The sequence below is a fragment of the Rhagoletis pomonella genome, unplaced genomic scaffold (genome assembly GCF_013731165.1).
Source record: "Rhagoletis pomonella isolate Grant_MI unplaced genomic scaffold, Rhpom_1.0 Rhpom_scaffold_00003, whole genome shotgun sequence".
In the NCBI taxonomy this organism is placed as follows: domain Eukaryota; kingdom Metazoa; phylum Arthropoda; class Insecta; order Diptera; family Tephritidae; genus Rhagoletis; species Rhagoletis pomonella.
In genome coordinates, this window is record NW_023458557.1 from 22235761 (window position 1) to 22252963 (window position 17203).

The 17203-nt window shown below is 37.6% G+C and overlaps 1 protein-coding gene across 1 annotated transcript in view; it reads right to left on the reverse strand.

The window, feature by feature from the left end:
* Positions 1-8561: 8561 nt before the first annotated feature.
* Positions 8562-17203, reverse strand: part of LOC118736102 — a 29679-nt gene continuing 21037 nt past the window's right edge. The window contains exons 2-3 of the mRNA XM_036466206.1: positions 12391-12825; positions 8562-10245 (exon numbers count right to left, since the gene is read on the reverse strand). Of these exons, the coding sequence (XP_036322099.1) occupies positions 9946-10245; positions 12391-12825 (735 nt within the window). The 3' untranslated portion in view covers positions 8562-9945. The remainder of the gene's footprint in view (positions 10246-12390; positions 12826-17203) is intronic.

Sequence of the window (17203 nt, forward strand, 5' to 3'; positions counted from 1 at the left end):
AAGCGTATTGAACTCAGCGAGGTAGGCGAGCACGCACGGTGAGCGAAATCGAGGGGGTTTTTTGACGTTTCGCTTTTATAGAATTCATTTTTTCGTATTTTTACTATGAGATCGCGATTCGCTCCGGTTTAAAAATAAGGACGAAAGAGTTGACCAAAGAAAATTGGACGCTTAAATGTCAAAAAAAAAACGCAGGAAATGTCGCAAAGAAAAAGTCATCGTGTAAATACACGAGGATTTTCGAAGACTTTTTAAAAGGGAACGTGCAAAAAACGCAGAATGAAAAGTCGTCGTGTAAATTGGCTCTTTCTGATTCAATTTTAACTTTTTTAATGCTTGACAATGAGCGTCGCTGCAGTCGTGATTCACACATAGATCAGATGGATTAAATCTTTCTTTTGCTTTTACGCAACTAACGCACCTCAGAAAATAATTTTCACGCTGCCGGTGTCCTTTTTCGCCACCCACCCCAGCACTTATGGCATCTTAGAACATTGCTAGCTTCATATACTTTCCATCTATCCCATTCAATTTTTAACTTTTGCAAATTCATTACCTTCTCAAATCCTTTACCATCAATTTCTAGCAATGCATTCTACACAGCTGTATTATTGTGGGATTTATAAACTGTTATACACTTGATGTAGCACTCTTGCAACTTGTTTTGGTTTTTTATAATTTCATTTATTTATTTATTTAAAGTCATATGAAACAATTAATTTCTTACTGACTACAGAAAGGAATTGCTTAGGAACTAGTTAAAGTAATTAGTTAAAATAATTATACAGTAGGCTCCGGACAGCTCCAGGCGAGAGGGACAAATCCATGTTAGGAATATTATTTAATTCAGATAGAGTTCTTGGCATGGGAGCAAATTTAAGGTACTCAAATTTAGGAAACTCAGTGTAAAACAGTGGGACGTGTCGGAGATTCCGCGTAGGAATAAAGAAGTTTAGTTGCTCCAGTAGCGCAGGGCAGTCAACTGTATAATTTACCAGGTTATACACCAAGCTGCAAGAGAGAAAGGAAGATCTGCACTGTAAAGTTTTCAGGGATAAAAGTTGGCAACGGGATCAGTAGGGAGGTATAGGAGCAGTAAAGTTTAAAGAACGGAGTGCTTAACTTAATAAATATTTTTTGGATTCGCTCTATACGGTTAATTTGAGTTACGTGATACGGTCTCCAGATGAAGGCTGCGTAATCAATCCTAGATCTTACTAATGAAGTGTATAGCATTCTGAGCGTGTATGGATCCGAGATATCTGAACAGTTACGTCTTACAAAAGCAAGCATAGGTGACAGGTAATAAGGTCAATGGAAATAAGGTCAATTGACTTTATTTCCCACTCTGGTGCGAAATAAAGTCAATTGACATTATTACCTTTTCAAAAGCGAAATAAAGTCAACAAAAATTTGGAAATAAAGTCATTGACGCTATTTCCTCATTCAAATGGAAATAGCGTCAACAATGCTTAAAGTATGTCGATTCATAGAAAAAAATGTTGTTCTTACAATAAACATTGCCCCGTAAGTGTTGTTTTTTAATAGATGAAAAAGGCTTTTGCCAAATCCTCAGTGTTGTGATATTAATCCACACACAATCATGAACTACCACCAATTGATTCTATTAAAAAAAATTTAAATTACGAATATGTAAAAACACGATGCGAAAAACTAAACGCCTGCGCACAGCTGGAATACGACAAATATTTGAAGAAAGAGTGGAGAAATGATACATAACTTGCAAAACATTTTCCATTTCTACAAAAATAAAGCGAACACTATTAAATTGAAGAAACAGTCCATGTCCAAAAACCCCGGAGGAGCACTGAAGGAATTCTGTGTTTTAGATTAGCATATTTTGAACGAATTCGGAATGTCTAAGGTGGAAAAGAACCCAACCTTTCTACAAGGAAACAATTATAGAAAAAGATTTTTCTTACACTGTATTCATGTCTCCGCCAGCAGTCATTTAAAAGCAGCTAAGGACGACGACACTATTTATTAGATGGCACATTCAACGAGCCAATGTGCCAAAATGCGGGTATAAACAATTATTGATTATTTAATATCGGAACCGAGATCATATAAGTTAATTGATTGGTTTTCACACACTTTTGAAACACAAATTATATGCTTTTTTACTGCAGACAAGTTGTTCCTCAAAACACAGCAGAAATCTTCCAATCAGGGCTGCCAACTCTCCTTAGTTATGAGGTGCCATATTGAGGATAAAAAAAGCGCCAAATAGAAAAAATAAAAGTGCCAAAAAAGGTGTAATTCCTTTTAATCATTCACATTTAGCAATAAAATAAAGCCACATTTTCAAATCAAAAGTGCAATGATAAAATAAGATAAACCAGTTGAATAGCCTTTATAAATTAGAAAAGTTTAGTTGAGAAAAAGAAGTGCACGCAAAGGATTTCACAAATGTAATTTTTTTTACATAAGTGCCATTTTGGCATTTTGTGCCAAATTGAAAAATTAAGTGCCATTTGAAGTAAAATAGGAACAAATGGCACGGTTTGAGCCAAGTTGGCATCCCTGCTTCCAATAACTTACAAATATAAAAATGTTATATATCGAGGGCTTGAATTCATTAATACCCTCTATCTGCAATTTGCACAAAAACTAATTTGTGATTTTAGAAACCATCTGGGACTTATTACCTGCCGTTATATAAGGTAGCATTAATATCACCGATGACAGTTAAAGCTTAGGTGGATTTTTATATCAGAATCTCATCTTTGTGAAAAGTGTGCAGATAGGGGGTATTATTGAATATAAGCCCTCGATGTTTAAAATATATAAAAATTTTATTTCAACGTATACAAAAAATAAATCTACCTGCGTTACAGCACGTCGGGAGAAGGGGAAGGGGGGGTCGGGGGGCCGCGGCGTAGCGTGACGTGGTGTGCGCGCCGGTCGCGCGGGGTACGCTTGGCGCGAGCGCGAGCGCGACGCGCGCGTTGTGGCGCGCTGACGCGGACAACCGCGAAGCTAAGCAAATTTAATGTTTGAAAGAGAAATAATGTCAATTGATTTTATTTCGTTTTTAAAATGGTAATAATGTCAATTGACTTTATTTCGCACGAGGGTGGGAAATAAAGTCAATTGACCTTATTTCCGTTGATCTTATTACCTGTCACCGCAAGCATAGCGTACGATTTGGAAACAACATAGTTGACGTGGGTGGTAAATCGAAGTTTGGAATCAAAATATACACCAAGATCTTTGAAGGCTGTAACATGATCAAGGGTTGAGCCAGAAAAAACTAGCTAGTAACGGGCTATATTTTCTAGTGAATGTGGAATGAAAACACTTTTTTACATTCAGAAAAAGCCGATTCCGGGTGCACCACGAGTAAAGCTTATCAAGCTCAAGTTGTAGTGCGCAGGAGTCATGCAAGTTTGTAATCGTAGAGTAGATTTTAAGGTCGTCGGCGTACAAAAGGAATTTTGAAGTTTGGAAGCAGGAGCTGACATCATTAATAAATAATGTAAATAGCACAGGCCCCAGTATACTACCCTGGGGGACGCCTGACTGCGCGACGAATGGTTGCGAAGATACGTTGTTGAAGGCAACTACGCACTGTCTGTTATCTAAATAAGACCGAATCCACTGCAAAAAAGTGGAGTGGAAGCCCATATCCGATAATTTATCCACTAAGATTTTATGGGAAACCCTATCGAAGGCTTTAGAAAAGTCAGTATAGATCGCATCAACCTGATCTCCATCCTGAAAGGCTGCAAAGCAGTCTGCAGTAAAAACTGCAAGATTGGATACAGTTGACCGGCCACTGACGAAACCATGTTGGTTTGGGCATCTCAAGCTACGGACTGAGAATGACAACTTTGCTTTGATGACGCATTCGAAGATTTTAGAGACAGTGGACAATTTCGAAATCGGTCGATAATTGCTAACATCATTATTATTGCCACTTTTAAAAATTAGGGTTATAGAAGCCTTTTTCCAATCGTTATAAACTCCCCATGGGACAGAGACTTATTAAAAATTATCGTTAAGGGTTCCATTAGGGCGGGACATTTATTAAAAATAATGGCGGATAAGCCATCAACATCCATTTGTTTCGAGATTTTCAAAGACTGAATACCCTTTTCAACATCGTCAGATGACAGAGTAATCAACCCAAATGATAGGGCAGAGTCGGAGACACAACTGCGGATGGGACTGCTGTCATGGTCCAACTCGGTCACAGGGTTTGAGCGAAAATACTCAGTAAATAGATTTGCCGCCTCTTCAGGGATATTCACGAGCTTTTCTTTATAGGAAACCGATGAAGGTATGTTCGAAGTAGCTTTCTTGGACTTAATATAGCTCCAAAACGCCTTAGGATTATTTTTGATGTTAGCTTCTTGATTACTTATATACTTTTTATAAAGATATTTGTCGAGATAATTAAACTCTTGTAGGTAAAATTTGTATAGATCGTAGTAAGCAGACGAGTTCAAAGCCTTGTATTTCTTATAGAATTTGTTTTTGCGATTTTTTAAATACTTTAGTTCTTTTGTATACCAGGGCAAAGTTTAGGCCTTCCTGGGAAAAGTAGGAATGAGATCTAAGCACAACTCATAGACATAAGATTTAAGAGTTTTAAAAGTACTTGAAGTGTCTAAATTGCGAGAATGTCAGTCCAGTTATGACCCGTTGAAACTAAGTTCAAATGTTCAAAGTCGCACAGATTATAATTAAACATCGGCCTGAGACCATCAACTGGAGCAGCACAAAATTCATAGGAATGTAGACTTAACACTAGAGGAATGTGGTGGACATTGCCTACGGATATAGGCAAGTTGCACTCAGTTAACTGATAGTTTAAATTACTGCTTAAGAATATCAAATCTAAAAGACGATTTAGCTTGTTAAAATAACTGTTAACTTGTAATAATCCAATACTTAAGAGACTATCTATCGAATACAGATCACTTTCGTCTGATGCGCTTACAGGGGTTAGCCATAATGAGTTGTTGAGTTTACGCCATAATACAGAGCTCACGTTGAAATCACCTAACACATATAGATGATGATCGCCTATTCTGGAACTAAGAGATACGACATTATCTATGTGAGATTTGTAAATAGAGCTTTCTACTATTCGGCGGAATATATAATGCACACAGAAAAAGTCGTCCCGTCGAGCCTTTCAGACTAATACAGAGTTGGTCGAGGATAGTATCCGAGTTTTGTAGTTGGACTAAGGAGGAGTTGTATTTACGCTGGACGGCAATTAATACTCCGCCTCCTCCGCAATGGCCGGTTTTAGATTCATCTCTGTCTTTCCGAAATACATTATACAGATTTGGGTCGAAAAATTCCGAGTCATAGAAGTTGGGATTCAGCCAGCTTTCGATTATAACGAAGGCATCGTAGTCTAAGTGCGAACTTAATCTATGAACCATACTAGCTTTTGTCTGCATTCCGGAGATGTTTTGGAAATATATTTTAAAATTATTCCCCCCATGGCGAGGAGCTAGGTTGGTACTGGCTTATCCACTACTCGTTGAAAAAACGAAAAGGGCGAACAGTGACATTTGCAGGCCAGATCTCAGGCTTAAGCAACTTAGGGAACAAATCCTCGGTGACAGCTAGTTTGAAGTTAACATGTTCTAAATCATCCATTGAGGCAACTTTCTTGACGAGCTTATGACAAAGTAGCGATTGTTTTGTGATACCTTAGTATTTTTCAACATATTCGAGTATGTCATTACAGCCTACAGAAGGCTTGAAGGAAGCTAAATGAAGCCACTTCTTACGAACAGCAAGCTTTTTAAGAACAGCATCATTCAGTTCTGTGTTAGTATTTGAACCAATAACACGCAAATCATTGATTCTCTTGCCATTCGGATTAACGACTTTGATGCGATCATTATTTACTTGGTGGGCTGCATTATTACGGACGTCAACGGCTGGTACTCCAGGCAGAGGAATTTCGGCAGACACTAATGCATCAGCATAACTCAGCCTAGAGACATTGCGAGAAGTAGAGCGAGATGATATTGCCTTATTATGTGTATGCAAGTGTTTGTCAGGCGGTGCTTCGGCGACTGAACTAGTAGATTTAAAATCAGTGTAAACAAGAGAACTAACATTAGGCTGCGAAGCATCAACATCATCATTGGCGGGAGCGGACTGCGAAGCAGTAACATCAACATTGGCGGAAGACAGAGAAGCAGTATCTACCTCTGGTGAAACAACAGCAGCGATAGCGTTGGTAGAATTTTCTGTTGGTGCGTTAGTACAACCACACTTAGAGTGTAATGCAATTTGGCGCAATTCATCAACTTCGGCAGTGAGCGAAACAAGAGCAGCGAGAACGTCTTCGGAATAAAGTTTACGCATGGCTAGTAACTCAGAGCGCAACTGAGTTGTTTGTTCAATAAAAGCTTTTTATTGTCTTGAAGAGCATGAAGTTCCGCGACTGCACGCGCTTGCTCAGAACTAAGCGCTTTGAGCTCACTGTGGATCGTTGGTAGAATAGCTAACTGTTGTTTGATGTCTCTACCATAATCACCACTCGAAATAAGCATTGTTTTGGAAGTTGTTGTTGCCGTAATATTCTCTGGAGCAGGCGAATTTGACGATGTAGGAGCTTGTTGTTGTTGTTGTTTAGCATCTCTGCCATAGTAATCACGCGAAGTAAGCGTTGTTTTTGAAGCTGTTGTTGATGAGATGGGTTTGAATAATTCGTTATATCAGCAGGAGAAGGCAAATTAGATGACTTATTATTTGAAGTCGCGAATACGGCCCGATTAGTGGAACGCGGGCGAGAGTGAAGAGAAAGTCGGCGAGCATTCGCGCATTTTTTGCAAACATATTTGTTGTTGGAATTGGAAAAATAGTCTAAATCAGCAGGCAAAACACCAACACAGTTGGGATGGTATATTTCGTTACAATTATTGCATTAGACTTTAGGGTTCGCCCGATCAACTTTTTGGTTGCAAACACACGGCATAGTAATGGATAATATTCATATCAATATTATTTGAAACGACAAGAGTCACTGTCTCATTGCACTAGGCAAAATGTCGAAATAAGGATCACAATAAATTATGTTTATGAGAAATATTTAGAGCGCCCTAAAGACACGTCCGCACAGTACGACGACAAATTCGAGTTCTTATGTAACCGTCAAGCATTTCGCTCAATCCACATACTAAAATTTTCGGATTTCTCATACTTGGTAATTGTATATCATATTTTTGACCCACTTTTTCTCTAATACCGCTAGCTAATATTTTTCACGCTTCCTCACTTTCACACCGTATTGCCACTGCTCCATTCTGCCTATTTTATATTCCGCTCATACCTACACTCAACGTTGACGGTTTGATTATTGTTTTTACTTCTCTCTTCGTTACTTCACTTTGTTGGTTTCAATATGACGGGAACGTTTCCAGCTATTGGCTTTTTCACTTGGTCGGCATATGTGCTTGCTCACGACTCTCTTTATTTTGAATTTGGTCTGAGATTGTTATGGTACGCATACTTTGGAAGCAGCAGTGACTGCAGGCGGCATGACACAATGGGGTGCACTGTGGCTAGTCATGTCGGCTGGCGGGGTTCTTGCCCCCACTACTGTTCCCTGCACCATAGCAGAGAAAAGTCATGCCTGTCAAATATCCCAACGGACGGACACATAACAATTCAAAAATAAAAAAAAATCCGTTGACACAAACAAAAAATCTGAAAGAAAACGTTAAATTTAAATATTTAAAATAAACTTAAAAATTAGCAGAATCCAACCTAAACCTGAAATAAGAAGAAATAAACCAAAAACAACAAAAAAAAACCTAAGGCGAATATGAGGCACCACCGCTGGTATTGTGGTGCCTGGTGCTAGCCCACCCTCGTCGCACCCTAATGTCGGTAGCCCCAAAATATAAAGTTAGGAATAAAAGTCAACATTCCCATTTATATTTATAAATTTATTTACAATTCATTTTCTTAATACTAATTCCTAAAGGCTAACTAAAATCTAAATCTTAACATCAAAAAAAAAAGGTAAGTATGCTTAATAACTAACTAGGTGTACCTCTTAGGTCTATGGTATGTAAGTATAATTAAGTAAGTGTAGGTATGTAGTAAATTTTATAGGTAATTCAGTCAGGTCGGTAACTCCAGTAGCAAAATCAGGTAGGAAAATCCGGGAAGTATATTACAAAACAATTGAATTGAGTTAAGCAGGTAAGGGTATGTATGGTGAGTCCGGTAGGTATATCTAAGGTAAGTCAGGTAAGTATAGTTAACAAAAAAAAATAAAAATAAAATTCAATTAAGTTTAGTAGTTATTTTATCTAATAAACTTGCCCTATATTTCTAGATTTATTGGTTTTGATTTCCTTTTAGGTTTTTTAATCCTTTTCTTTAAATCTTCTTTTTCACTATTTTTTTCTTTGTATACCAAAAAAATGTATATTTATATGTAATTTATTTCTTCATTATTTCTATTCTTATTATTATTATTATTATTATCACGTTAATTCTTTAGTTATATAGTGAATTTAAATTTATATTATTTAAATTTTTATTAAATCGTAGATTATGGTTAATTTATACATCAGGTTATTTTAGTTGTATACATATTATTAACGAAAATTCCATTTCAAAAATGCATTTTCAAGAAACTTCACCCCAAAACATAATCGGTGTTAGTCGAGTCGAATAACATTAGTGTTCTAGGGTTAATTTCGTACAATTTTGGTTTTACTCTTTACATCCCTTATTATTTTTGGTTCTTATATACATACATACATATTTTCTACTTTCAAGTTATTACACTTCTATCGAGTTGACATTCACATTTAGTTTTGTTAAATTGTCCCTATTTTATGGCAACTTTGTTTTAAAATTTTTTTTTTAGTTTCTTGTCTACATTTATTTATTTTTTATTTAATTATTATTATATATATGTATATATTTTTTAGTCAATTTAATAGTTTTTCATCAAGTCAATTTAATAGTTTTTCATATAATTATTTGGGCCAAATTCTTATTTGTTATGTTTGCTGGGTTGGAGCTGCTTCGGCCGATAGAGTTAAAAAAGCGAAAAAATTAAATTTTCCGTTTACCCTCCTACGCGTTTCAACGCTCTCGCGTCTTCATCAGGGAGTCTTTATTCGAAAAATAAAAACAAATAAACAATAAACATGATTAGCAAGTAAAATTCGGTGATGCAAAAACAATAAACATAGTTAACGGCAATTACTTTACACTAATTGACTTTGAACCCACATTTACATAAATATTATTGGCAAAAATTGTTTAACAAACGATAAACGTTAGCACCATTTTAAGTATCTTTTCAACAATATTACCAAATTCGAATCCTATATTCTTATTTATATTTGTTATTGATTCCAGCTGCATACACGTTGTTGGTGTTATCTACGTCCTCTTTAAAGTTGATCGCATTCTCAAGTCTTTGTTGTATACGTAGGCTTTCTAATGTCATTCTCCTTTTTACCCCTCTTTCGATGTCCAAAATTCTCGTATTCCCGAAGTCCGCAAAGTGTTCGTGCTTCGTCAAGCGTTGTGCCAGTTCTGTTGTCATCTTTTTGTTTCTCTCATCCGCTTTATGTTCGCTTATTCTTGAACCCAATGATCTTTTTGTTGTGCCTACGTAGCATTTGTTACAGCTTTCAGTATCATTCCCCTTACATTCTATTTGATACACCACATTATGTTCAGAATTCTGTCTTTTGTTTTAGTGTACAGTTTGCTTATTGTGTTGTGCGGTCTGTGAGCATATGTAATATCTTCATTCTTTATTGTTCTCCTGAGCGCCTGGTTATTTGTTAGTCCTGGTACGTAAGTTACTCCAATGTACTTTTTATTGTTAGCTGTGTTGTTAGCCTGAAGATCTTTATTTTGATTTGTTTGTTTACTTTTGCTTATCGTCGTTGCTATTAATAGTTTTTCTTTTTCTTATTTCGCATACATATAAAAACGTAGGTGTGTATATATAGGCCCGAAGGACTCACCCCATGTTGCAGCAGGCCATGGTAGGTGCACTGCTGTTGTTGTTGTCGCTGGTATTGCGCGCTTACGTTGTTGACGTTGCGCGCTGTTGTTGGTGTTGTTGCGCGCGGCTGTTGTTGACGTTGCGGTTGCTTTTACTTGGACTGTGCTTTTACTTGCACGATGTATTTTATTACATTTGAAATCACAACCGCGCGTTGTAAGATGCGTTTTCTTTCGTTTAATTTTCACTTTTCGCACCAGTCGCTAATGATAGAATGGCAAATGGTTGACTGCAGAGTTGCCAGCGGGTTTTTATATCTTTGCACTGTGGGAATATTCCATTTGGAAGAATAACGGGCACTGCGTCATTTGGACTAGTTCCGTTACTCTTCCAAATGGAATTTGCCGCAGTGCAAGGAGGAATATCCAAAAAAAATCCAGGGTTGCCGTGACTCCTTTGTAAGTGTTTTTACCGGACTTAACCGCAAAAAAAATCTTTGAAAATTTCTAGTTTACAAATTTGACAGTTTCGTGGTGGATACGAACGTCAGAATTTTATCTAGCTCATGTGCTAGGTAAAATTTTACAGCTTCTAGGTGTAATCAGTCTTATCATGAGTTTCATTTTTTCCGAACCGGTTCACTTTTTCAACTCTTGGTTTCCATGTATTTACTATGGGCGGATGAACAATTTTCGGGCGAAACTCAGGATAAGGCAGAATATTGTGGGCGGTAATAAAGAATGAAAATCAAAATGGAATCTGACAAAACAAAAGAACGTTCGTTACTTGCAAGTTATAAAATAGATGTAAATTTAACAATTTCAGCAACACACAAAATAAAGCTTCTGCAGAAGCGTTTGTGTGGTTTTTCCCAACTGTCAAAATTTTCCTTTGCGGTTGGTACAGAAAAACAAAATTTATTCGTACACCATGCTGAAAAAGCTACCGATTGCCACTGGCTCTATAACAGAATATTGATAATGTTGCCGCCAGAACGCTTTAGTACAAAGGAAAAAGTAGCTGTCAAACTACCAAGTCACCGCAATAGATGCCAAAATCTCTCAAAAATTCTATTCTGGTAAGTCCGGTAGGTATGTCTAAGGTAAGTGAGGTAAGTATAGTTAACAAAAAAATAAAAATAAAATTCAATTAAGTTTAGTAGTTATTTTATCTAATAAACTTCCCCTATATTTCTAGATTTATTGGTTTTGACTTCCTTTTAGGTTTTTTAATCCTTTTCTTTAAATCTTCTTTTTCTCTTTTTTTTCTTTGTATACCAAAAAAAATATATGTTTATATGTAATTTATTTCTTCATTATTTCTATTATTATTATTATTATTATTATCTTGTTAAGACTTTAGTTATATAGTGGCCATTTATCTTTTATTTTATTTATTAATCGTTATGAATTTAAATTTATATTATTTAAATTTTTATTAAATCGTAGGTTATGGTTAATTTATACATCAGGTTATTTCCCCATTGGTATGTTTATTTAAAATTATTTTAGTAGAATTTTTTATTAAATTCATACTTTCCTTTCACTTTACATCAGGTTATTTTAGCTACGTAAACTTAGTTTATTTAAAAGTTCTACTAAATGGTAGTTTATATTATTATTTTTTAAGTTAGTTCAATTTAATTTGATTTAATTTTAGCTTATTTAATTTCCGTTTTATTTTATTTAATTTCACATTTGGTTAAGGTAATTTAGATTAATTTTATTTATATTTATTTAATTTACTCTGATTAAATTTTTTTTGGGTTTAGTTAATCTCAATATACTATTCTTGCTTTATTATTTTACGTGACCCTAACTCTTATTCCCTATATGCATATATGCCTATGTATGCATGGATATATATGCGTATATACTTGTTTATGTTTGAAATTTAATTTGATTTTTTTCTACTCTTTTGTTGAAAGAATTCTAGGTTCCTGTCTTCATTTAACCCTGGAACACTAATCATCTTCTTAACACGTTAACACTAATAATTAGTCGAATCGAGTTTAATTAACGAAAATTCCATTTCAAAAATGCATTTTCAAGAAACTTCACCACAAAACATAATCGGTGTTAGTCGAATTTTGGTTTTACTCTGTACTTCCCTTATTATTTTTGGTTCTTATATACATACATACATATTTTCTACTTTCAAGTTATTTCACTTGTATCGAGTTCACATTCTTTAGGTTTGTTAAATTATCCCTATTTTATGGCAACTTTGTTCAAAATTTTTTTTTTTTCTTTTATTACTTTCTTGTCTACATTTATTATTATTTTTTTTGTTATTTAATTATTATTATATATATATATTTTTTTTAAGTCAATTTAATAGTTTTTCGTTTTCTTATTTAGCATACATATAAAAACGTAGGTGTGTATATATAGGCCCGAAGGACTCACCCCTTGTTGCAGCAGGCCTTGGTAGGGGCACTGCTGTTGTTGTTGTCGCTGGTGTTGCGTGCTTTCGTTGTTGGTGTTGTTGCGCGCTTCTGTTGTTGACGTTGCGAGCTGCTGTTGTTGGTGTTGCGCGCTGCTGTTGTTGACGTTGCGCGCTTTCGTGCCTGGGTGCTCACCCCGGTTGATGCCCACTCCCTGGTGAGTTGCTGGTGCTTCTGCTACTGATGCCACATTTATGCAGGTGTTGCCGCTACAGTGAGGTGGTTGTGATGCCGCTTTGGAGCGGTGTTGCTTCGCGCAACCATTGTTGTCGATGTGCTGTTGTTGTTGTTGTTGCGCCCTTCGGTGGCGTTGGATGCTGCCGCCTGCGGTTGTTACGCTGGCGTTGCGGCCACCCTTAATTTGGTGGTTTGCCGATGCCGCTCGGGCGGTCGTGGTCTAGTGTTGCGGTGGATGGCTGAGTCACCCCCTAGAGACAATAAAAGTAATTAGGGTTAGGGTCATAATTTAATGATTCATCCTATCAGGAGCTCCGCTTTCGTCCGACCTCGTTCACTATTCCCACTTTGCTCATGTGTGACTTATTTTTGCGAACTCGAGATAAGGATTACTATATCTACATATATACATATACACTTATAGCTGCCGTTCACTTAAAGTAGCCTAACTCAATTCGAGGGTTTAATACAACAACAAAAAAAGCTTAAATCTTCTATAATATAAATATTTGTGAGTTTGTTACTTAAGTGTTTTTTGTAGAAACGTATTTGGTTGAAAACTACTTGGGCCCTTTTCCCCGAAACCTATTTCCCCTTAAAAAAATTTCATTTCGATTTAAGTGAGGTTAAGGGTTTTTTTCTGTTTAGCTTGGAACCGCAAACAAGGCAAACCAAATGGGTTTTCTCAAGAGACTATTATAAAAACCAAATTTCGTCTCTCCTCGACTTAGGCGAATTTGAAAGAAAACAGCACAGATATCACTGGTTTAACAATATACAGAATCATTCCAAAACCTCAACCTTGCGGGGAAACGCACTCAAAGCTTGAATTATTTATACAGTTATTAAGCGGAGCATATTTCTCCTTGTCAAGCTCAGCAATTATACGATGAAATCTCTCAACACGCAAGTATTGGACAGCTTCTGTATACCACCCAACGTGCGATACACATACGTATAGAAACATTGAAGTAATACAACATACTTAATCCCTAGAGGGATATTATGCAGAGCTCTTCACAGGCTACGTGGGTGAAAATGACTGCCTTGCCCGAAGACACGGTGGTAGTTAGCCAGCAATGTGTGGTACGAGCGCCCAAAGCGATACCCCGTTGGTGTAGCAGGTTTCGTACTCTGCGAGTCCGTGGTATGTAGTCCCCGGAAGTTGGGACCCTACTTGCCAGGTGGGATTGCAGGAATATGCCGTGCGAGTTGCGGCATTTATTCTAGCAGCGGCGTAGCACGGTTCACCTCTGCTTTTTACTGCACGATATATAGTTTTTATTTATTACTTCTTTTTTTTCACTATGCGGTTGCGTACTTTTTTAATACTGTACTTTTACTTGCACTATGTATTTTATTACATTTGAAATCACAACCGCGCGTTGTAAAATGCGTTTTCTTTCGTTTAATTTTCAATTTTCGCACCAGTCGCTATTGATAGAATGCCAAATGGTTGACTGCAGAGTTACCAGCGGGTCTTTATATCTTTGCACTGCGGGAATATTCCATTTAGAAGAATAACGGGCACTGCGTCATTTGGACTAGTTCCGTTACTCTTCCAAATGGAATTTGCCGCAGTGCAAGGAGGAATATCCAAAAATATCCAGGGTTGCCGTGACTCCTTTGTAAGTATTTTTACCTGACTTAACCGCAAAAAAAATCTTTGAAAATTGCTAGTTTACAAATTTTACAGTTTCGTGGTGGATATGAACGTCAGAATTTTATCTAGCTCATGTGCTAGGTAAAATTTTACAGCTTCTAGGTTTAATCAGCCTTATCATGAGTTTCGTTTTTTCCCAACCGGTTCACTTTTTCAACTCTTGGTTTCCATGTATTTTACTACAGCAAAATTCAATTTATTCGTACACGCACATGCCGAAAAGCTACCGATTGCCACTGGCTCTATATCAGAATATTGATAATGTTGCCGCCAGAACGCTTTAGTACAAAGGAAAACGTTGCTGTCAAACTACCAAGTCACCGCAATAGATGCCAAAATCAAGCCCTGATATATATTTCTCTCTATATTCTTACATTTGTGTCAAGATATAAACTCAATCCTGTGAAGACGGGCAGTTACAGACAGCTGTCACAACTATCACCAGCCTCCGCGAGAAAGCGTTTATTAACCGAAAAAAAGTAGGCAAACAGACCTGCAGTAACCAGTGACAATCAGTGACACTGTCCGAAAGGAACACAGCTGTCGCAAAATGGCAGACCTTCCATGCAGTTTTGGTGTTGCCGTACGCTCTAGAAAAATTATTAGATGGTGAAATTTATGGCACGCTACCGGGTGCGCTATATACCGAAGAATAAAGTATTTATATGTTGCGGGCGAAGAGTAACCCATAACAAACCTGCTTCACTTCACGAATCGTCACAGAAGTGAACAGGAAAAGGGTTAACTGTCTTCGCAAGGCCCCCGCAAAAAAGTTAGGTGGTAAAATCACAAGAATGTGGGGCACGACTCACCCCTGAGATATAGAGTCTCAAAAAAAAAGAAGTATTTAGCCGGGCAAGGAATTACAACCCCGTAGTTGCGTCAGGTGGCAGTTAGGGTTCGCCCGACTCAGTATTGGTATTCTAATAAGTTAAGTTTGATGTTACGAAAATACCGAGGTCAACGCATTTGCTATATTCCGCGTTAGTATTCGCTTGTAATGCTGGGTGGACTCGTTATTGTGTAGCTGGTTTCTGGAACAATAAGCCTACTGATCTGGTTAATACTGAGTCGGCTTCTATCATTCTTGTATTCTTAAAACAATGGATTTAATGTTTTAAAAGCTTCAATCTGGGGTTTCAGTACGTCAGGGTTGTTTTCGTAATTCTGGTAGTGAAAAAAAAAATAAAAGTTGTACCAGAGTTTGCCTGGCGTATTCGACTCAGAAACTCAATCCCGGTTGCGTAACTAAGTGTGGTTTGAATAAGCGTTCTTTTCGAAATGCTTGAGTCAGAATTATACCGAGTAAACTCTGGGGAAAAAATTCAAGTCCGGTATTGCGGTGGTTCTCTATTTTTTTAGGCCAGAGAAGCCTATCCCCCAAAGTGCCGAGCTTAATCGGTCTTAACACCCTGCTCCCACTAGTACAACACCGCTAGAAAGAACACAGGTCAAGCTGTCCTGAAAAGGACACTTGGCCGCGAGTTTATAGCCATCCGTCGGCTGGGAAAAACGAGTATATATTTATTTTGTTTCCTATTCATTATGGCATTGCGGACCAGGAGACACTTTCTTAAAGGAGAACACGTCAAAACTCCGAAATGAATTAGACATTTTGATCAGGAGAACTCGTCAAAACTCCGAAACGCATTAGACATTTTGATAAGGAGAACTCGTCAAAACTCCTAAAAGACGATCCTAATGGGAGTGCGGATTGTCAGGCAGTTCACGACTCCCGCAGGGAGCGCGCGTGAACGTCGCAAGAATATAGATGCTCGGGGAGGATACTGGGCGGTTTTTCCCCGACCGTCAAAGCGCCCAGTGAAAAGGAGAGTAAGAGAAAAAAAAGATAATCTATTCACATTCGTTGGCTAGAGTTAGCCTCCCCCCACTTGCCGAACTTAGTCGGTCTTCACAGTACGGCCCCTCCGGTAGTCCAGTAGCTCGTCTCTGTCTCGATTCTCTACCTGGGTGAATTCATATATGAATTCGCCGCCTTGTTCTCTGTCTAATAAGTAGTAGAGAATGACGTATATTCTCTACCAGCAGAGAAATAATCGGTAGGGAAGAGTTACAGAAGCGAGTTACAGCCCTATATGACTTAGCTTCGAGGAAAAGCCATGCAAAGTTGGACACCGGGCAGTCGCGGGCGGTCAAGGTTTTACCCTATCGCTAAGTTTAATATTTGAAAAAACGTGCATATATAAAAATTTTTGGAACTACTTTACTTTCGCATCGCCCTTCGTGACGGATGACATTGTCACGGCCGAATGTCAGATGCATGGAACCTACCGATCGGTTTGCCATTCAAGTCCTCTAAATCGTACAGAGCATTTCCTACCTTTCGCACAACATGACACTTGATATATTTAGGCAAGCATTTAGCATTAATGCCTTGCTTAAAATTGCTAAGAGCGAAGTTTTCTGGAATACTTCTTGTCCTTCCCGGTAATTCACCACCCGCGTACGTTTGTTGTACGTGTTCGCTACTCTGTCTTGCGCTAGCTCAAGGTTCTTTCGTATGGTAAGCTAATTTACATTTGCCGACGCCGCGTTTTGCATCGCCTTCAAAAATACGTGTTTAGAAAGATGGTCTAGCACTATAAACAAAAACAGGTTTCTTAGCTTTGATCATGGATATGGACCTAAGAAATCGCAATAACACTTGATAGAAGCGACCATCTTGCCAGCCTACCGCTCAAGTCTTTTTGTGTCATTAGCCACTTGAGACTTGAAAGGTCAGTAATTATTCGAAAAGGTAATCCTTCAATATATGGTCTAAAACGCTTGACACTAACTATTCCGCTGAGCATTATTCAGCTTCTTTGATACAAAAGCTATGGGGTGCTCTGCCCATTCCTCATCGAGCTGGAATAACACGTCTTCTAGCCCTACTTTGGACGCATCACTTTGGATCACGAATTCTTTGGTAAAA